Here is a 21,523-nt window from a genome sequence, read left to right on the forward strand (position 1 = left end):
GTTTGGGGTGGTGGAAGGGAAGTTAGGGAGAGCGCGGGAGAAAAGCAAAGCAATGTGAAAGGGAGGGAGAGAGAAACAGAGGGCTGCAACTTTTCAATTACAGCACACACAGACAACAAAGACCCAGATTTCAAGAGAATATAACAGTCTGCAGCCCAGAGGGAAAAAGCTCATTTAGCCTCCTTCATTTCTTCCATCCCTTCTCCACACAACTTACAATTTGGAATATTTAATGTGTTCCTTTTGTTGCACAAGCAAACGAAGATTCCCTTCTTTACACATGTGCTGAATGTCAAGATCAGCTACATGGGGAGGCAAATTCTCTTGGTGGACCCAAGGAAAAACCTTGTCTTGCTTGAAATTTCAAACTGTTTTGATTTGATTGAGACAATCCAGACTTCCATCAGCAGCTGTGACAGTGATTATAGCTATTTAGAGCTGGAAGATGTGACCTCTCGTTATTGAATTGACTGTCTTAATTTGAGCTTGAAAAAGAAAAGAAACATCCCCTGGCATCCTGAGGGGCGCTTGCCAAATAACATTAAAGCAAAAGGGAATCAGTGCAAGCAGACTATTGATTCAAGCCCATCAGGGATAACAGACACTCTACTCACAGCCCATTTAACACAGGGAGGCCTTTGTCAATCAGGTTTTCAGTGTGAATGGCGAGCATAATGACAAGATGACTTGAAAGAGTGAGACAAAGGACTCTCCTGGCAAACACAGGTATAACAGTGGAAACATCAAACATTTTATGGCTCAAAAATGTTGCTTATTTATTGCTGTGACCCAAAAAACAGCATATACAATTCTTACAAGTCTTATTAAAGATTCAACTGTAATTGTCGACCCCCATCCCCGAACAACAAACTCCTCCCGCAGAATTTGAACGCTTGTGGCAGATCGTTTTCCTAAGATTTTACATGTTTAAAAGCTTTTTCAACTGCATTTCTTAGTGTTTGTACCGGGATCTCTTCGTACTCCCGCCTCATCTGAACAAAAACCATTAGTAACAAGGTTCCACACTAAAATGCTCCTGAGTGGGCAAAGTTTATTGTTTAGAAGTTGCAGGTCAAGAGTTTCTTTTGCATAATTTGAAATTTAAGCATCTCTAAATTGCAGACTGTTTTTTCAAATGCAATTTACATTGCCTGGAGGTGGCAAACTAGGTGCACTACTGAACTTAAATCAACATCATCCAAGAAAGATGTTCCCTGATAATCGGCTGTAATTATTTGGGTTTTTTTAATCCACCAATGTGCACTGTGTGGGCCATTTAGTCATGCAGGCAGCAGGCTCTGAAGCTGTGGTACAGGACAATAACTGGAAAAGAAAACACACCAGGGGATAATTGGGCTATTATCAGACTCCTTTAACACGTTCAAAAAGAGGGGGAAACGCTGGAATGATAAACAACCAGGATGAATTTATGTGAAGCTAAGGGTGAATGATGGAAGCTGTCCTGATAGACAATCATCATCCTGCTGTCCTCAAAACGTGAATCCACTCAAACTGTATATTTTAGCCTCATCATGATGCACTTGCTCGCCCTCTTGCTATCTCACTTGAAAAAAAAACTGGGGAAGAAAAGCTCTCTGTGCTGAGGCAGGCGCTCATTCATCCACCAGCTCACACAGCAGAGGGGGCGGAAATAACAGCTCACACACTGATTTGTTTTAAACAAGCAGCCCCTTTAAGGACCATACAGTACCATAGAGGGACTTCACTCAGGATGGGAATATCTATGTTTTTTTTTTGACTTTTGGAACCATCTCTGACAGTATGGACATCCTCATTGTGAAATGCGTTGTGTCCGTGTCTCTATCGCGGCAACTTCTCGTCGAAGAGCGGATGGATGTTCGGATGCTGGAGAATCGTCTCACGCAATAAAGTTGAGGGAAAGCAGACATTAAGTTGGAGCAGCGCTTGAAAGAAGGGAGTCATCGCAAATTAATGAGTTTTTTCGGACCACTGAAGTAGAGAGGTTTTATTCGCAGCTCTTGCGAGATCGGAAGAGTTCAGTTATTCTTGTGAGCGCATCATATGGTCCCTATTGCACAATCAGGTAAGTGTCCGTTCCGTACAGGCCTAAAATAAAACATATGATCATGTAACTAGTCTGTGTAACTCTGCGTAAATGCTGCGTCAAATTCCCGAATTCTGTGCCCAAAATCCGCACTTACTTTTTCACCACCGAAATGTGTGAAACTGTCTGTCCTCCTCCCAGTCCGGAAAGAATGAGGTGTCGCTGGGTGAAGCATGAGCTGTCAGAGAATCAGTCATAAGCGGCTGTCTCTGCTATGGGAGGGGGCGGCTCTCAGCCTCTGGCTCTGCTGCTGCTGGACCTCCAGGGCCGCCACCTCTGCCTCCGCCGCTGGAGCAGCAGCCGCCGCCGGACAAGGCGACGGTGCTCCCGGCTCCCTGGGCTGGTTGCTGTCAGATAAAGGACCGTTTCACCAGTCCTTGGAGTTCACCGAGGCTGCAGAGAGGTACCAGCAGGGCTTCAACACAAGATACAAGATCTACAGGTGAGACGGATGTAGGCGGGCAATATTTACTGCATGTGTGCTGTGTTGGTCTGTGTGAGTTTCAAGTTCGGGCTGTGAGTGTTTGCAGGCTTTCATTTCCTCCAAACATGGCCCCGGGTAATTTCACTGATGAGTACTTTGAGCTAGAGAGGAACTAATCAGTGAAAGCAGCTGCTGTAGTGTTTGGAATAAAACCTGCACACTCAGGTTTGCCCTCTCAGGTGTCACATCTGATCCAAATTACTGTAGCACTGCTAAATCCACCCTTTTGCTTCTGTCTCTGAGGACTCTCACTGAAAACGGATCTGTCCTCTGAAGACTATCAAATATTTATACCTGTCTCAGATTTTTTTTTTTCAGGCTTTTGCGTTTGATAATTCTGTGATGTCTCAAAATTACCTCTGCAGCAGGATTCTAACCCCATAATCATGTGTGATACTGCATGTCCCTGAGCTGCACTAAACTCCTGCCCCCATTATCTAATATTTTTCTGTATTCTTTTGCTTGCAATACATTCCTGACTTTTTGCAACAGTGAAACGTCCAGTTAGTCTATTGATGCATTCAGGCTCCACATACATTTTAAAGGATGCCTTCAATAATAATCCAATAATTACCTTGGTTCTTTTGGTTCCAGTTTGGGTAGAACATATAAATAAATTTCAATAAATGTTACGCAAACTTCCCTATAGCTCTCTACTTCTATCTGAAAAATGTCTCCAGATGACACTTGGAGGAACCTACAGTTCAGATTATGTCATCTCGTCACTCATACTATAGAGTTTGTAATCATTGTCAACCTGCTTTGCCAGAGCTCTTCCAGATGACATCATCTTAACTCATTATGATGAAAAGGAGTTTTTCACCTATTAGCAAAGAAAGAAATTCATAAAGGCTCAGAGGGCAGTTTAAAAGCATTAATGTACATTTACACCCTAAATTAAAGCCATAGAGAGCAAGTTTAAACTGGTGAAGATGCCCTTTAAGTTACACACGTTAAAACAGATGGGTTTGAATTTGATAGAATCTGTGTCTGTGTATTTTTCTAAAGTTTGATGTCATTTCATTTGTTTGTTACTGTTACTTCAGTCTTGTGTGGTTTATCAATGCTTCAGCCCCAGGAATATATTTCCTTTATGTTAAGGAATATCACCAGATGTTTACTTCACTAAGTGAGAAATTACTTTATGCTCTGCATCTATAAATCCGCTGGTCCATTATCTCCTCTCAAGAACCTTTTAGACTGTAGTGTTTATCTTGTAGTGACACCTACATTTTATCATTGAACATGCTGCATAAATGTCCCAGTAGTCCCCTTGACTTGAGGCTTCTTCTTTGCCAGACCTTTTCCATAATTACCGAAAATCACCGAAAGTGACAAAATGAACAGCTTGGACAGTTTAAAGCAACCACCATGTGTATTGGCTGACTGACATCTCACCTGAAACAGTTGATCTTGCCACCTGTAAACTGCCTGCTCACATTTCTAACCCAAAGGAAGGATTGAGGATTTGAGGATGAGACCTACAGTTTTAAAAGAATTACCTATTGTAGCTGACAGGAAATTCAGTTGGAACCAATTTTATGTGCCACTGGCTGGTTTGGCTCATTATTTAATGCCCTACAGAGATAATATCAACAAAAAAAATAAGTTGTAAAAATGCACCAGTTGTAAAAATGCACCACAACTATCTTTAAATGGTCCCCACAGAATTGCAGTTAATTACATATGTGCCCCTAAACAGCCTGGGAGTCCAAACTGCTCTTGTATCATTGTAGTCTGTGTAAGAGCTACAAACACCACCAAGATTATCACGTGGCTGTCAGTCAAGCTGCATGTGATTATACCGTCACTTTGCTCCTTACAGCAGCTTCTTTTACCATACTTTCCCTTGCAACAAATTGTTTTTATCACCTTTTGATTGCTTACAGTATATACAGTGAACCTTCATGTTTAGATAACAAAACACATTCATGCAGCAAACCCTCCTCTGTTTTCCATATGTGCCTGCAGATGGAATAGCTGTAGGCTTAACCCTAGGCTGGATACACACAGCCCATCTGTCCACCGGGGTCGGACACTCAGTCTGTCCCTCATTATGATGATTGGCTGTAATGACACACTCCACACTGTTCCGGATCCTCAATTATTTCCCTGCCGATCGTTTTTCTTATGGCAGTGATTTGATTGCCATCCCAGAAGGAGAGTGAGGTACACAGAGCAGCAGGCAGCACTGAGGCAGAGGTAGACATAAACTGATGCTGTGAAGAGAGGGAGAAACAGAGAGAGGTGGTTTGTGAGCATCTTGAGTACAGTGAGACTTTTGTCCAAAGGGCACGAGATAACAAATGATGACAGCTGATGATGTGGGACTTTATTTTGTGCCTTTCTGTTGCTATGGGAGTTGTTTTACAAGTTCTGTTTTACCCATGGAGGAGCTATTTAAAGCTGTGAAAGGTGACAACCGTAAGGCCTTTTCGATATTTGGGAGGTAGTTCTGCAGTTTCCTTCAAGCAGGTAACGATTGTGGAGTAGCTACGCTAATCTGAAATATTAGCCGTTATAATTTGGAAAATATACATTCATATTTAACTGAACTGTTTTAATATAATGAAGCTATGCTGATTTATTAACATGGAGCATTTCTTTTAAAGTAATAGTTTGAAATACACTGCTTTGCTTTTCTGCTGCATGTGGGGCTGTGCCACTGCTGATGTCCTTGCTGATCCCGTCCTCAAAAACAAAGCCAAACACACACACACAAGTACTGTCTCAGAACCATGTTTTCTTCCCAGGAAAATTTACACACCTTTTATTCAACTCAGCATGAATGTTTAAATGCAGTTTCAAAGTGTTGCTTCCCAGAAGAAAAACAGTGGAATCACTTTATTGAAAGTTACTTATCCAAAGCCCCTCTTTCCCAGCTTGTGCTGATCAAAGGGGTAGTAAATGCAAACATGACTGAATCTGCTGAAAAAAGACAATTTCCCTGCATTTGACAAAAATGGTTGAGAATTTTTTTATCTAATTTTTTATGTAATAAAAGTGCAAGTGAAAATGGACTATGGATGAATGAATTAATAACCACAAAACTTGAACGAGTTAAAGCCCACCCTATGTTATGGTCCCTTAAGTTACCACATAATTATCTTATACATCAAAGGCATGTTATCAGAGCCCCTCAGAGGAGACATTACAGCTTCATTGTGTGTTCAAAGTGAATGTGTTTGTGGTCAGTAAGCTGAACAGTATGCACTGATCAGCCACAGCTTTCAGGACAAATTTAATGCTGGCAATGATGGACAGCTGTCAGGACACTCAATACTTTACAGCTTGTAGTACCGGCTGGTCAGCGTGCCCATGCTGACCCCTGTTCACCACAACATTAGCGCCACTGGGTGGTATTAATATTGTGGTTGATTGGTGTATGTGCCTCAGTGTGTATTACACATTGAGATGCTCCTTTGCTCTCACCACAGCAGCCAGTGGCCTTACACACAACTAAAGACCTCAGCCAAGTGAGCAGATTGTTCCTTTGTGTGTGTGTGTGTGTGTGTGTGTGTGTGTGTGTGTGTGTGTGTGTTAGTATTACTCATGTTGTGGGTACATAAATCTGTTTATACAGACAGAATGCGGGAACCTACATCTGTTTTAGGAACTATTGTGACATTGTAAGGTGACGACTTGAGTCAAGGATTCTTGAGACAAATAGTGATCATGTATAGAGTTAGAGTGAGGCTTAATAAGTGAGTGTCCACGTAATTAATGCCAGTCAATGAACTGTCCTCTGAATTGAGAGAATTCTGACTGTGTGTGTGTGTGTGTGCCTGTGTCTGTGTTGCATTCTCAGGGAGTTTGGTCGATGGAAGGTCAACAGCCTGGCAGTAGAAAAGCGGGACAAGTTCGGTGGCAGTGGTGGTTTGGCTCTTCCCCTTGACCCTGACTTCATGCAGACCATCCGCCAGCTGGGGAGACGGCCAACCCTCCAAACGATTACAGAGAGTGTAATCAAGAAATACGGCACCCACGTCCTCCTCTCTGCCACGCTGGGAGGTATAGTAGAGTGTGCAGAGCTTCAAAGCAACAATAATTCACACAGCTTCTAATGTGGTTTTTTTCTTCTTCATCAGCACATGGGACAGATTTTTACCATCTGTTGCTCTCTAAACAACAAAGCATGTCATTTTTCTGGATCAGTGTTTTTTGTTTTGTTTTTTTATCATAAAAAACTTAAATTGCTCTGGTTTTGTGTACAAAAAAGAAAAAGACAGATTTAATATTTTTGTTTGGCTGTCAAAACAGCATGGTTCCCCAAACAGAGCTTCATCACTTTGGTACAACACTATCATTTATACACAGGTGGCTTACAGTATTTTTTTCTTCCTTTAACAAATCCTTATCACACAGTATATTTCATTATAAGAAATTAAAGAATAGGTTTGAAAAGTGTATGTCATAAGAAAATAGTAATTATTTTAACGGCCTATCCAACAAAAAATCTCATAAAACATAAAATTGCAAAAGATTTTTTTAAGTAACTGGCCAAATATCAACAATAAACATAAGGCTTGGCAGTCAGCATCTCAGAACTAAAGAAACAAGTTCATTTATAGATTCACTATTAATATTGGGCAGAGATCCATCACAGTTATGACAAAGATACAATTGTAGGCTCAACAAATCTCAAAGTACCACTGAACGTTTTAATAACAGTCTGCTTTGGTCTTACATGGAACATGGAATTGTTGATATTTTGCTGTTACGAGATGTTCAGACTTTGAGATTATGAGCAGGGTGTTTAATTGAGTTTAAATAATGAGGGCTAGGCTAGGAGACAGTAGCTTCACTCTAACAGCACTCCCCTGTGTCCATGTTGTAATGATCACCATAATCACCATGTAGTTTTGATGCCTAAACTAACATTTGTAGTGGCAGTATTTGCTGATTTCAAAGATAGGCAATATGCAACCAAAAGCTGACACCTCTCTGTTGGTGGTCTTTAAGCACCAGAAATTCTGATCATGCTATGAATTCCAGTCATGCCACTTACATGATGGCAGTAAAATCATAATGCCTTTTTTAAAGGATTACAGCTGCTGACACCACTGATCTTATGTGACATTTGGAAAGCCACTGACAATAAAGGCAAATGTGACAATGAGGTCATAAGGCCAAAAAAAATCTAGTGTGATTTCAGCAGGCAATGTCATATGTTTATTTGATCAAGACTTGTTCTGTCTGGTATGTCACCCTCTACATAGGGTGACATGGTAGTTTTCAGGTGTTTTGCTAGGAAACAAAAAAGCTTTTAGGTATCGTCCTCAGTTTACCCATTTTTTTTGGGGGGTTGCAGAGGTTTGGTTGCAGCTACAAATGTCACTATCATTGGAGTGGCTCTCTCTAAATGTTACTGACAGAGGACCAGTTTGGGAAAAGGGCGAGTGAGATTTGCATTGACAAAATGACCTCGGCATGCTGTTAAGAGAGGATTTAATGCTGTTAAGCTTTGCTAAAGAGCATATATTGTGAGCACCATCTTCCCCTTAAGATGCACTCTTCCCTTTTTTGACTGAAATCTTGGGCAGTGGCCTTAATTTCCTGGTAACTCAGCCTGTCATTGCAAAAAGTAATTGGACGTATCAATGACCTGTTTGTCATGTAGGTCACAGTGTGGACTCTGTGCTGTGGCTATTGCTGTTACCTACAAATATAATGACACACTGGTGAAGGTAGCAATTTCCCATTGTTTCTCTGGAGAACGTTTGAAAGTTTTACTGAGAAATAAATGAGTTTAATAGAAGCAAATGAGGTAAGTTGCATGAATGTGAGCAACTACACCAAAAAGAAGATGCTACACTTCTTGATCACAAAAAACCCTGAGGAGTTTTCTAGTTCAGGATAGTCCTTTAACGAAATATCTCAAACATTATGTTGAAAGTGTGAAAAGACTTAATAAGTCTCAGTGGTAGTTTGCTGTTTTTTTTCTTTTTTTTTCTTTTTTTTTGTCTTTCTTTTGTATTTTTTTGTATTATTCTTGTAATAATTGCAATTGTTAGAAATGTCTCTCAAGTGTCTCTGCTGACCTAAGATATGATTTTAATTTTTGGCAAATATAATTAAGATAATTAAAATAATTAGGGGAACCTGATCAATGGTCTTGAACAAGCTCCTGAGGAGTTTAATGCAGTTTTCCTCCAATCATCCAAACCATCAGTTCCCCCACAGTACTTAATCACTACTGTGCTTTTCTGTCCAATCTGAAAAGATACTAATGAAAGGTGATTAGTGCTTCAGTGCTCGTCTGTTAGAGCTAATGAAGCTCTCGTTCCCCTTGCCTGATTGTCACCAGGGGAGGAGTCTTTGACAATATTCGTGGACAAAAGGAAGCTTAGCCAGGAGTCTTCGCCCTCGGTGGCCGAGGGCAGTCGTAGCAGCGTCAAGAACTCAAATACTACCGGGACAGTGACGCTGGAAACCCTCCACCAGCTGGCTGCTTCCTACTTCACCGACAGAGAGAGCACGCTACGCAGGCTGCACCACCTCCAGATCGCATCCACTGCCATACGGGTAAACTGTAAATACAGCAGCAATCAAGACCAGAGAACTTTATTAATCCCAAGGAGAAATTGCTTTGCCTTATTATAGCTGTTTGGTGCTCAAATAGAAATAAAAAGGGAGAGAGCCAGTCATACAAATAAAAAAAACATCCATCCATTAGTATTAAAAAATCTTTAGATGAATAAAATGAGGTGTGCCATAGACAGAGGTGCAGTGCAATGAACAGTAATGATAGAAGTAATGATAGTTAAACGTTCAAAATGAGTATGATAAAAATACAACAAGAAGTCAACAGTGCAATTAGCAGTCCTGATCTGCTGGGAAATGAGATGCTGTGTACTGACTGTCTGAAGGCAGCCTGGTTTTGGGTTGAGCTGAAGATACTGAACATGAATGAATGACAGTTTTCAGGGGAGGAGAATAGTTTCAGGCTTGATGAATAAATAAAAGCATACACACATCACTAGGTTAAAATTGAAAGGGTGCATCAATATAACGGCAACAAAATACTGGGATAAATTTACTCAGTGCCAAAGGATTGTTTCGATTCTGTGCTGCTGTTATTTTATTTCATTTCATTTCATCATTTCGTGTTAAGATTAAGTTAACCCACTAGCACTGGTGCTATTTTGACCCAGTGGTTTTAAGCATGAACGTACATGAACGTCAGAGATACACAAAATAAATTTATTTAATGGATTTAATGTTTACATCGATTGTTTCTTTTAGTAAAAATAGCAATGCCAAGCTATGAAAATACTATGTGAGTGTTGTCCTATGTAAGAAAATGCACCTAAAAAACATCGTGCCTTGCTGCAGTAATGTGCACTGTTTTACATCACCGTTGGTTGTGGTCACAAGTGGGACAGACTTTAATCATAGACATTAAGAATAGATTTACTGAAAGTGCAAAAGAACGAAATTCTTACAAGCAACATCTGAAATGATGATTCAAAATCAGTATTATTGGATCACTGCTATTGATGTATTAACATGTATGCAGCACTTAAAAGCCAATTTGAACATACTGCCAAGCGGTCGAATCTCTAACGCCGCATCATATTTAACACAGAGATGATATACTATATGAAAACCCTAATCTGAGAAGTTTATAAAGTAGAAAATGTAAATGTTTCTTTCCGATATTGACATGCACGTAAAGTTTTAATTCATGGCATTTGATAGCTCAACTTGAAGGTTACATGTGATAACAAATCCTTTAATACCAGCTCAGGGAATTTGTATCCATAACTCATTTAATCACCAGGATTAAGAACAAATGCTTATTTGCAGAATTTGGCTGACAGTCAGAGATTCACCTGGTGTAGCTGCAGGGGTCCAGCAAGACTGTTTCACTTCTCTCTCCTGTTTCTCTGTCTTCAGTGTAATTTATTCTCATGGAAAACGTATATGTGCAGAAGAAACTGGGAATGACCATCATACTCGATTCTGTTAAATGAATTCCTTGAGCTTTTAGGGCAAGATGGTCAAACGTGCCTTTGCTAATCACCATTGCAGACTAATAAACAGACCGTTTTCAAGCAGCAGCACAGCAATACTACAAGATAAAGAGTTTCTAACACTTTAACTCCCCAGTAGAATTCTTTAAAGAGCAGAGTGAAGAAGCAGCAGTCATGCGTTCCGTAGTATAAAACACCAATCATCCATTTTATCATCTGAAGTGGCTATTAGAGTGTACGCATTAATCAGCCTGAGGGGCAAATGTAGATGCTAAAGGGAGTAGCCACTGATGAAGACAAGTGCCCCCCCATCCAAAAAAAAAAAATAAATAAAACTGAGAACACGCTCCTCTGGTTATGCATCAGCTTGATGGATTAAACATATCATTCCATTAGTTTCCAGCCAGGCTGACTTCCATTCATTTGCCACTTTGCAGCGTGTGTGGAGTTCAGGCAGATTGAAGATCTTAGTGAGAGAAAGAGAGGGGCAGAGGGAGATGAATACTGCATTTTATGAGGAATGTAAAGCAGCACCTGTGATACACGGGCATTCATTAAAGTCACATATGGTTCTCTGTGAGAAATAGAAGGGATTCTGAGCCTCAACTTTTGCAAAAGTAACTAAGTTATGTTGTTTTTGTGTATCAGTGTGTCAGAATTTTCAACTTTAAAATCAGGAGTAATTACTGTTAGAAATGATGTAAGCAGAGAAGTGAATCATTTTAAAGTTGTCCAGTGAAAGGAACGTTAAAGTTGATTTCTTCTCTCAGATCAGAACAAATAATTCAGTCTGAGCTGAGAGAAAGCTTTGTGATTGAAGACCTTTTCAGTATAACTTCACAGTGACTCATTGCATTTAATATTCATTTGAGGCATAAAATGTCTTTGATGGGGCTTTTTATCTTTCTTTTTTTATAAACACACCAGTAAAATGAGTCAATACATTGTCTGTTCTTCATATTTAATGGGGGAAAACTCTTACAAACACAACAGTATACACAGCCAGCATAACTGAGGTGCGACTGTGTTTCACAAAAGGAAAAAACACGAGTCACTACACATGTCATTTATACCATTTCAATATCACTGCAGGTGACAGAAACCAGAACTGGGCCCCTCGGATGCAGCAACTATGACAATCTGGACACAGTCAGCTCTGTGCTTGTTCACAGTCCAGAAAACAAGGTTCAGCTACAAGGTACAACCTGCCTCCTGTATGACAGTGGCTTTTGTTGTTTCCCATTGCTGTTGATAAATTAGCACCGAAGCCGAAGCTGATGCTGTTGGCCTGACACAGACTTGTTGAATACCACTGGCAGAAGTGCTGCGATATTCACTTTTATAATGTTTTATGAGAGGGTCGTCCTTCTGAGAAGAGAAGAGAAGAGAAGAGAGGTGGTTTATGGTTAATTACCAAGCTGTGGAGCATTCTTATTTATTTTAATGGAATAACTGTGTCAATCTAAATAGCTGTGCAGAGAGTGACGAAGCAAACGTCACCTTCACAGTCTCTATACATATAAAATACAGACATGGTGCTGGTAGGCAGGTTACCCTCTGGACAAAGACAGACCAGCTGTTGCCCTGTTCTCAATTTTCACACAAAATTAAGCTTCCAGGCTGCTATAACTCACCAAATATAGAGTAAATGACAGGGATACGTATCAATCTTCTTATAAAACTCTCTCTATGAAAACAACTGTTGCTTTAAAGGATACATTTGGCATTATTATTCAAATTTAATCTAAGAATTAAATAAGATGTGTTCACTTATAGTTTGTCCAAACCTTAAACTCCATCCTAACCCACTCTTTACTTTTAAAGACATAAATCATCAGCGGCAGATTGATACACATTTGTTTGGTTTTTTTGTGAGGTTTCACAGCAGAATCACTGTTTATGTGGCATTGACTGTGTTTTAATTGTTTTTAGATGTGGATTAGACAGATGACTAAGCTGTGGTAGGGTTTGGCTCCACAAACCAGATTCATTTGTGCAATCAATTTGTTTCTTGTTTTGCTTTTTGTTTTTTTGTTTTGTTTGTTTTATTGTGGGATTTGGCTACCACAAAAAAATCTACAGTATAATGTTACTAGTCTTTAAGATTTTTGAGGTATTTATAATCGTTTCCTGTTTCTTTGATGGGACCTCACCCCATCTTCACACTGTCTTTTCTCATGCACAGGGTTGCAGGTTATTCTACCAGGATACTTGCAGAGCCGCTTCATTCAGGCAGCTCTCAACTACATTGGCTGTAAGTCCGAGGGCCAGTTCATCTGCCAGAACAGTGACTGCTGGTGTGAGTGCAGCACAGACTACCCTCAGTGTAACTGTCCTCACTCTGACCTGGACACTTTGGAAAACAACCTGCTCCACATCAAAGATGGTTGGAGGCTGATCAACCAGGAGTTTGAAGAATCTGGTGAGTTGGGAATTTTAATTTGCTGTCAGGGTCCAAAATGGGACCAAAATGTCAGCTTGAATGGTTCTTTCAAATAAGCCCACAGGTGGAACACTGGGTTATAAAACCTTTTTGGTTTTTTTACCAAAATAAATAAATAATGAACATGAACTTGTATATAACAGCCAACACGAACCAGAATGCATCTAGTTTTTGTTCTAAATTCATTCTTGGCTGTCAAATACTCACAGCTGCCAGATACTGAATCAAGAGAACTGTCAATCACTGTGTCACCGTGTCAAATCAAATGATGTTTCTGCTGCTCTTGAGGTTGTAGTGTGTAAAAAAAGAAAGGCTTCTTTAAAAGTCCATCTGTTCTGATGAAACTGCTGTGAAGAATCAGTGAGGCAGAAAACAGTCCAACCATTTGTGACTGAGACCTTATGACTAGATCAGCTTTAAAGTTGTTTCTGTGGCTAAAATGGCACAAAACACAAACATGTATAGCAGCAGACATGCATACACGGTAGGGGTCTTAGTCTCATCTGTCTCTTTGTAAGCAAATGGAAAATGTTAAACTATAACTTTAAATTGGTGATTGAAATAACAGTTATGTCAAAAATGAAAAGTCCTATGTCTGCATGGTGTCTGAACACAAACGTAAATCAACAGATAACAGATATAATAATACTTATAATTATAAGATGATAAAGGGAATAAGCTAAGGATATTAAATCGAAAAATGTTGAGTTATTACTTTAATATGTTGACCTAACCCCTAAAGCACCACTGAGCTTATCGTCCGTGTTGGACAGTGCAGAGCTCTTCCATTGATTGTCTGATATTGACTGCAAGTCCTGATGTATAAGAGCACATTGTATGATCCCCATTCATGAGTCCTATAACAATTCCACTCAGCTCTACAAACTACAAAACACATCTCAACAAATAAATGAACCAGCAGCCACACAAAGCCTGGCCTGTGTCCAACACCTAATAATGTACTATTACATAAATTTTGGGATTCTGTAATAATTGCCACAAACACACCAAACCACTGTCAAAAAGATTTGTAGACTCAACTAGCATTTACACAGCAATTTACGCAGCTGTTTGCTGCAAAACTGAAAGATTGTCGTGTGGCACAAATCAGTAGGAAGAACCTGCTGCTATTGGACACTATGCCAAGGTTATGTTATACTGTACATTATTATGGCAGGAAGCATTGATGTTTAAAGGCTACAGAAGTGCACCTTTGACACAGATGCCTGTGGTAATGATGCTGAGTATTTCAGATGTGTATTTTTGGATTATATATAAAGCCTGTTTCTAAATTTAAAAGAATATAAAGATAGTGACAGAGAGAGTGCACTGCTTTCATGTGCAAAGACTTTGTACTACTGAGAGGTGAAGTGCAGCTGTGTCAAGACTGAAGAACTTTCTCACTGTATCAAAAAATGTCAAATAACTTTTCTGAAACACCTTCGCGATATGTTTGATGTGAGTTATTAATGTTGCCATGGCAACCCCAACCCACCTCCACACACACTATCACGTTGTTACAGCTACTTTGCTTTCAGTGTCACTCATGATTAATTGGAGACTAGTTGCGTTGAATGTGTACAGTGTTGAATGCTGGCAACAACAGGTGGTGATTAACATCATAAAATTTCTACACAGAAACTAAAATATGACATGCTGATGAGATCCTCTCTCCAAACGAAATAACAAAACATGCGTTTCATTGCATGTTGCAGCTGTTTCTGCCGTTCAACTGTTTCCTTTTCTGGGACAAAAAATGGGGAGTTGACAGTTTATTGGATATTGTTACAGGCGGAGTTTACTTATTCATGTTCTTCTTCCTGCCAGAGGAGTTCCAAAGCTTTGTTGGGAAACTGCCAACCCATTACGCTGTAAACACATCTGTTGTGGAACAGTTGTGGAGGACGGATGCCAGCCTACTCCAGCGCTACAGGCAGCTGGAGACCAGTAGCAACCAGCTTCTCACCAAAGCTCGCCGCACCGCTAACAAGCTCTTCATCCTCAGCAAGAGATGCACAAAACAGCCCAAAATAGTCCTGCAAAGGCCGAGGTAAGAAGCGAGACAGGAACAAGAGGGAGGAATATTTATGCTGCAGCCTGTTAACCCAAGGTGCTCCCCAAAACTTATAATTATGAAAATGATTTATGCACCAGGCGCTGGGTGAAAGCAGCAGAGCGAGACGGTACTTATTAGAAGGCACTTGAGGAAAAGTAGTTGTGGAGTGAGGGGAAAAGTGCTGACAGGAGCAAAGCTGCTTCTGTGTTTCAGTAGGAGGAAAGACAAACGGGATCATGTTTGGCTTGACAGACACATTTTACCCCTTGCAGGTTTAAACTTTATTACAATCAATCCAGCATCTTAAAAGTGCTCTTGTAATAGTGCATTTATTTCCCCTGAATCACATCCAGGAATTGAAGCTTTCTGTGGACAATAGTAGACTTTGCTCATATCTATTACTGGATTTTTTATTGTTACAGTTGCTCCCACCTGGGTGCTCTATTTCAGCAGCATATCAGAGGCCACTGTGGTCATAACTTCATTCAGATTTATGCCTCTCCCATGAACACTCTTATGTTGATAGCTATTTCTGGCAGGGAAATTAGCTAAATGACACACTCCATCAGCGTGCTAGTCAAATGCAGCAACTCCCTCCTTAGTCCACAATCCAATTACACTTCTTTATTACACCCCTTCTGCTTGTAAAAAAGAAAAAGAAACCCGAAGAGATTTAGATTTGCATAGTTAGTCAGATTTTTTGTGAGACAAAACATTTTTTTACACACTTGCTCATTTATATTCCCTATGATATGTGTTTTCACAAGAGTTTATCCTGTGCTATATGCTGTATGTAAAGTGTGGGCATGTGCATCTCTTTGTGTGTAAGTATGTGTACGTCCATGTGTGTTAATAACACCCATCTGCACCACAGAAGGGGAATTCGGTAGATTTAAACATTTATTTTTATCCGATTTTGCTGCTGTAACTCCAGCTGAGTCTGAATTTGGCTCAAATAGTTTTTCCTGCACATCAAAACAACACATTTGTTTGTGAAAGCCAAGATTAATCTTGTGCAAAACACTTCATTGCATATTCAGAAAACATGAAAAAGATCTGGTGACAAATACATTTCTGTAATAGCAAAAACAGCAGTATAGTAACTCCTAACCCAAAGCATCTAACTCAGCTGTTGTCTCTCCAACAGGCCTCTGCACTTTTGGTTGAGCTATGCCCTGTCCATTTTATACTGCAGTGAGAACAACCAGGTTGGTGTTTACAGTGACGATAGTCGCAGCTGCTCCTGCCCCTACAAACATCCTCCTTGCCAGGCCCTCATTCCCTGCTCCGTGGGCGACGGACCCCGCTGTGCCTCCTGTTCCACAGAGAACCGGACACGATGCTCCAGCTGTAACCCCAGCTTCGCCCTGACCCAAGGAGCCTGTCGACCTGCTGTGCCCGACCCCACAGACCCCTACTTGGGCTTGGAGAGCGATAGAGATCTGCAGGATTTGGAGCTGCGCTATTTGCTCCAGCGCCGTGACCCACGCATCTCTCTGCATGCTGTTTTTGTGAGCAATGATGTGCGTGTAAACACTTGGTTTGACCCATCCTGGAGGAAAAGAATGCTGCTCACCCTCAAAAGCAACCGGGTAAAATCCAACCGTGTTCATATGCTCCTTGGACTTGCTCTCCAGTTCTGCCTCACTAGGAACAGCACTCTGGAGCCGGCTCTGTCTCTGTTTGTGAATCCCTTTGGGGGCAGTCATTCAGAGAGCTGGACCATGCCTATAGGTCAGCATGGATACCCTGATTGGGAGCGAACCAAGCTGGACATTCCATTGGACTGCTATAACTGGACATTGATTCTAGGAAACAGATGGAAGAGCTTTTTTGAGACGGTTCATTTCTACTTGAGGAGCCGTATCAGAGACTCTCTGGTGGGAGCAGGAGGAAACAAGAACGCTACGATGTACTATGAGCCTTTGGAGGAGACAGAGCCATCAAACAACATCGGCTATATGAAAGTGAACAGCATGCAGCTGTTCGGATACAGCGTGCACTTTGACCCCGAGGCAATCCAGGACCTGATTCTGCAGATAGACTACCCGTACACTCAGGGATCACAGGACTCAGCCCTGCTGCAGCTGGTGGAGCTGCGCTACAGGGTTAACCGCCTCTCGCCCCCTGGAGCCCCACACGTGGATCTGTTTGCCTGTCTGCTCCGCCACAGACTCAAACTGTCCAGCACAGATGTGACCAGGATACTCACTGCCCTGCAAGCTTTCAGTGCCAGACAACCAAACTATGTGGACTATGAGGCAAATAAACTGTGTAGTTAGTGGCTACGATTTGGTGTTTTGTACTCTTTCTTTGCCACACAAAGGCCTGTACCCTTTGTCTGCTGGACCCATTTGTGTCAAGTGTGTGGTATGTTGTTCAAGGCTTTATTGTACAAACACTGTGTGCCATTAAATTTGCTGTTTTTATAAGCTAAGTTGTAGTTTATGGATTTAAACCCTTGGATTTAATTTTTTATTATTAAGTATTTCTCTCGAATAGAATAAACAAGAAACTGTCAAAATATATTTGAGATAAAACATATTGAGATATAACATATATATAATATTAATCCTTTAAAATTAAAGAACTCCGCTAATCTGCTTCATCGGGACTATTTATCAGATTTTATGAAACCATCCAAACTTTGGCTTAATAACACGGACTTGCAATTATTACCTTGTTTTACTTTAAAAGCTGTTAAACTGGGATTAGTGCACAGTTATTTCAAACTGATGCTCACTGATTTCAAACCAGTGAGAAAAGGAGAACAAAAAACAGAAATCCCTCATTAGAAATATGAGTATATATCTGTCACAGGTTTGGCTAAAAATTGTGGGGAGGCCCACTGTTTGTGGAAACAAGGTGAATGAAAAAAGTATTTCTCATTTAATACTATTATCATGTTACCAAATATTTTGAACATTTTTAGAGAAGTGGCTGGCATGAATCAAAATAACCCATTAGCCTCTTTTAGCATCTATCCCGGTGGACAGTCGTAGTGGTGCGTGCTGTGTGCTGTGTTGTTTTTGCCCATCTGGAGCCTCAGAACACAAGGTCTCTATTCTCCATTGAGGGACCAACCTTGGCAGAGAAATCTAAGTAAATAGTGAGAGAACAGAAGGGCCTGGAGCAGCCTTCCTCAGTTCCTCCGCCGTCCCCGTCCGCCATTCACAGTTACTGTGATAGATGAGCTGGGGAGTCACAGAGACATGCCTAGCATCAAACAACAGTAAGCTTGGTATCAGTGACAAGGATAGTACTCTTACCCAGCAGTGGAGCGAGATGGACCCTCACAAGAGTGACTACAACAAAAAGGGAAATCAGCTTTAATTCCCCAGGGGCTGCTGACAGTGGAGACACAGGCTAGTAGCATGGCGTGGCTTTGATTAGACTACCATCTAAAGAGCTCGTAGCAAAGATACGGCTTCATTAAAATTCACCAGACATGCTCCTCCTGAGATTAAAGCCAGATACAGTTTGCTCTGATGCTATCGTTTCAAATGTATGTGAAGAGGTTGTTGATGCAGTTTTAATTGTGAGAAGAGGCTCAGGGCAATACTAGTACCACCCTACTGTCATTCAAAGTGCATTTTTCTACAATCTTACAGTAAAATTCAGTTTATAGGGGACAGTATAGCATCACAAAACATGAAGTTATGCTCAAAGCACTGATTTCATTAGAAGCTTTAGCATCTTTCATAGAAACATTGATTTTACAATGGCAATTGACTGATTTTAAGAGACTGTAGTGTCTCCAGGCTGTTCCCGGCAAAAATCCTTTACTGTATCTGACATCACGGGAGTGTTTCATACGGCTAGTTCAGTCATATCATATTGACCCTATAAAACATTCTTTGTACAACCTTTTACTTTCTTGCTCTGCTCTAGTTTTAAAAGTCATTTTACTTTATAGCAGGTTAAATGCTGGAAGTGTTTACAGCAGTAACATTTAACTTCCAAACTCTACCAACTTGCACTGTGTGATCATAATTGCCTGCAAGGGGGAAAAAATCTGTGTGTTGAGAAGATACAAATCTGGATCAGGTCCCAGTAAATAGTTAATTCCTATGGTTAAACAGTGAGCATCTGGTGTGATTTTAAAATCACTTTAACAAGCAAATATTCTGCCTCAGAGTGTGAAAATGTGGTGTAGTGTTATTGGAAGCACTCCATTGTACCTCTGGGGTGAGTCTGACAGAAAAGAGACAGGAAGAAAGAGTTTGTTGTTATAAGCAGCTCTGCCTTAGATGAGTCTTTGGTTTGGGGATATTCACCTTCTCTTTTAGCCTAGTTTTAAGTCGCTTCTTATCTTTGGTTGAGCTTCATTCAGAAGGCAAGAGGGCAGAATTTTTGCAAAAGGTTAATGGACTGAGCACTGGGGAAGATGCTGAGTATTTACATATGATTGATTTGAATAGAAATGAATGCTAAATTTTTGTATTGCAGTAGAAAGGGATTTTGTAGAAAGAAAGAAAGAAAGAAAGAAAAAGAAAAACCTAAATAAAAGTAAATAAAGGTTTTATTGCCACTGTTGCATTAACAATAAAATACTCCAAGGAAACTGCATAAAAACATCTAAACAAACCTTTTCAGAGTTTTATTAAATCCTCAAGGATAAAACAGTATGCACAAAGTCACAACCAAAGACAGTCTACAAAATAACTTTACCCTAATTTCACAAATGTGCTTTTTCACTTCTAAGATTTACATTAGAATATTGATGCCACTCTTATTCATATCCTAAATATGACCGGACACAGTTTAACTTAAAGACTGAGTTAATGTGCTGTTTTTGCTATAACCAAGAAAACATAACGTTTTTTCTCTCGACTTGTTGGTAGACAACTGGGCAGAGCAAGGTTAAGGCTAAGCTATAAAGATCTTTGTAGCCTCATATTTAGGCAACAGTTTTTATCCAATTAGTGTTTATCTAACCTATTCGATTCCTTTCAAATTTTGTGTTTAATGCCATAAATCACTAAATGGAAAACAAACCGTGACTTTTATATTGTGCTGATTTAACCTTACATGCCTTCCTTATCTTGACTATGGATCCACAAAGGGCTGCTGAACTAACCTTTCCTTCTTTTTACTTTAAGAAAGTTCTTCAGTGGAGCTTTATTTTTCAGTTTAGCAAGCTACATCATCATTTGAACCTCAGATTCGGGTAGTTTCTTCATAAATGTAGCAAGTGTTTTTCATAACATACAACTTATAAAATCCTCTTCATTAAAGCTGCAGTGTTTGTAAGTTAGAAATGCTGATTGCTTTAAAATATATTCTAATGTGGAGAGATGATGTCCAAAATTCATGTGACACACTGAAAAGTACAGACGTCAGGGCCAAGATAATTTGCTCCTAAAGGTTTTGGAGTGAGGCTCGTCCTTGTAACCACTCAGAGATTTTTAATTATTTGAAATTGCCTTGATTAGCAAGTTTCTGAGCACTCTAATTTATTGTAATTTTAGAATTGCGACTTTCATAAAGTTGGGCGCAGTGTGTTGGACTGTAACACACCACAACAGAGCAGAGAGAAATAGGGCAGCGGGAGCAGAGTGGACTGAATTGAAATCCCATGCTAGCACTACCTTAAATGCACATTGAAATTTTAATGAAAATACACTCAAAAGGACTATTCCCAAAAGGAACAGTGGCCAACAAACTACTAACAAAAACTGATTTTTAAATAACGGCCAGAATGCAAATTCGCTGTTACATCTGGAAAGAACTGAGACTATAACGAGAGAATCATTAGACTAAATTACTTAAGCTTTGATTGGAACAATAAGAAATTTGCTCTGTTTATATTCTTACTAATAGCTGTGAAATGGTCTGCTACTGGAGCACTAAAAAAGCATGATGCTTTTATCAGACCAGGGAAACAGGATATTCCCCTGCACTGACTTTCACAGGGTCCAGTAACACATCCTCTGTTAGTTCTACAGATTTACTTCACGCACCGATGTTTTGATTTGGCTTTGCTCAGAGTTGCTTGGCTCACCCTGGGGTGGGTTTATCTATTTTCTACTTGAGCATAGATTTGATGTGCTTGACCTTCACACTTTTGAGGAAATGCACATACATTGATGCTTTTGACTTGCAGAGAAAGTTATGCACTGACGTTTGAATACCTGTTGTGATAATAACTTAAACCATATAACAGAATTTTTATATTGACAAGATTCCTTATTTATAAGGGAATTTTTATTTTTATTGAAGCGAAGAATTTGCATATGTTCTTCCATGCTAACAGACTCTGGGTCAAATCTTCTACAGTTTAAACCAAACATACCAGATTAGGAGGCAGAATGCAGGGATAAAAAATAACTACACACGCTTCCAGAGTTTTTATCTGAGGTTGGTTATGTGCACGCAGCTATGCACACACAAACAAAAACACAGGAGCTTTGGGTTGGCAGGCTTGTGAGCCTCAGAGGCAACATGAGTTAAGACTAATGTGTGTGTCTGTTTAATA

At 40.1% G+C, this 21,523-nt stretch overlaps 1 protein-coding gene across 3 annotated transcripts; it reads left to right on the forward strand.

The window, feature by feature from the left end:
- Positions 1-1,265: 1,265 nt before the first annotated feature.
- On the forward strand, positions 1,266-17,481 carry LOC137098770 (BMP/retinoic acid-inducible neural-specific protein 3-like). Of its 3 annotated transcripts, none has more exons than XM_067475351.1 (8): positions 1,266-2,065; positions 2,228-2,528; positions 6,379-6,581; positions 8,878-9,095; positions 11,639-11,744; positions 12,732-12,968; positions 14,817-15,039; positions 16,241-17,481. In XM_067475351.1, exons 2-8 carry the CDS (start codon positions 2,260-2,262, stop codon positions 17,325-17,327), a joined length of 2,343 nt encoding a protein of 780 aa, XP_067331452.1. In that variant the 5' UTR covers positions 1,266-2,065; positions 2,228-2,259; the 3' UTR covers positions 17,328-17,481. The 3 variants fall into 3 exon arrangements, with proteins under 3 accessions (XP_067331452.1, XP_067331451.1, XP_067331453.1); XM_067475350.1 differs by having other exon boundaries at positions 1,267-2,065; positions 16,193-17,481; XM_067475352.1 differs by lacking the exons at positions 8,878-9,095; positions 11,639-11,744 and having other exon boundaries at positions 1,267-2,065; positions 16,193-17,481.
- The last annotated feature ends 4,042 nt before the right edge of the window (positions 17,482-21,523 follow it).

This window comes from Channa argus, chromosome 14 (genome assembly GCF_033026475.1).
Source record: "Channa argus isolate prfri chromosome 14, Channa argus male v1.0, whole genome shotgun sequence".
In the NCBI taxonomy this organism is placed as follows: Eukaryota; Metazoa; Chordata; class Actinopteri; order Anabantiformes; family Channidae; genus Channa; species Channa argus.

Bases quoted from the DNA above. Each gene is read 5' to 3' on its own strand.
- LOC137098770 (XM_067475350.1), top strand. From the start codon at position 2,260: ATGAGCTGTCAGAGAATCAGTCATAAGCGGCTGTCTCTGCTATGGGAG. The intron at 12,969-14,816 runs GTGAGTTGGGAA...TCTTCCTGCCAG, and splicing joins CCAGGAGTTTGAAGAATCTG to AGGAGTTCCAAAGCTTTGTT. The intron at 15,040-16,192 runs GTAAGAAGCGAG...TCTCTCCAACAG, and splicing joins ATAGTCCTGCAAAGGCCGAG to GCCTCTGCACTTTTGGTTGA.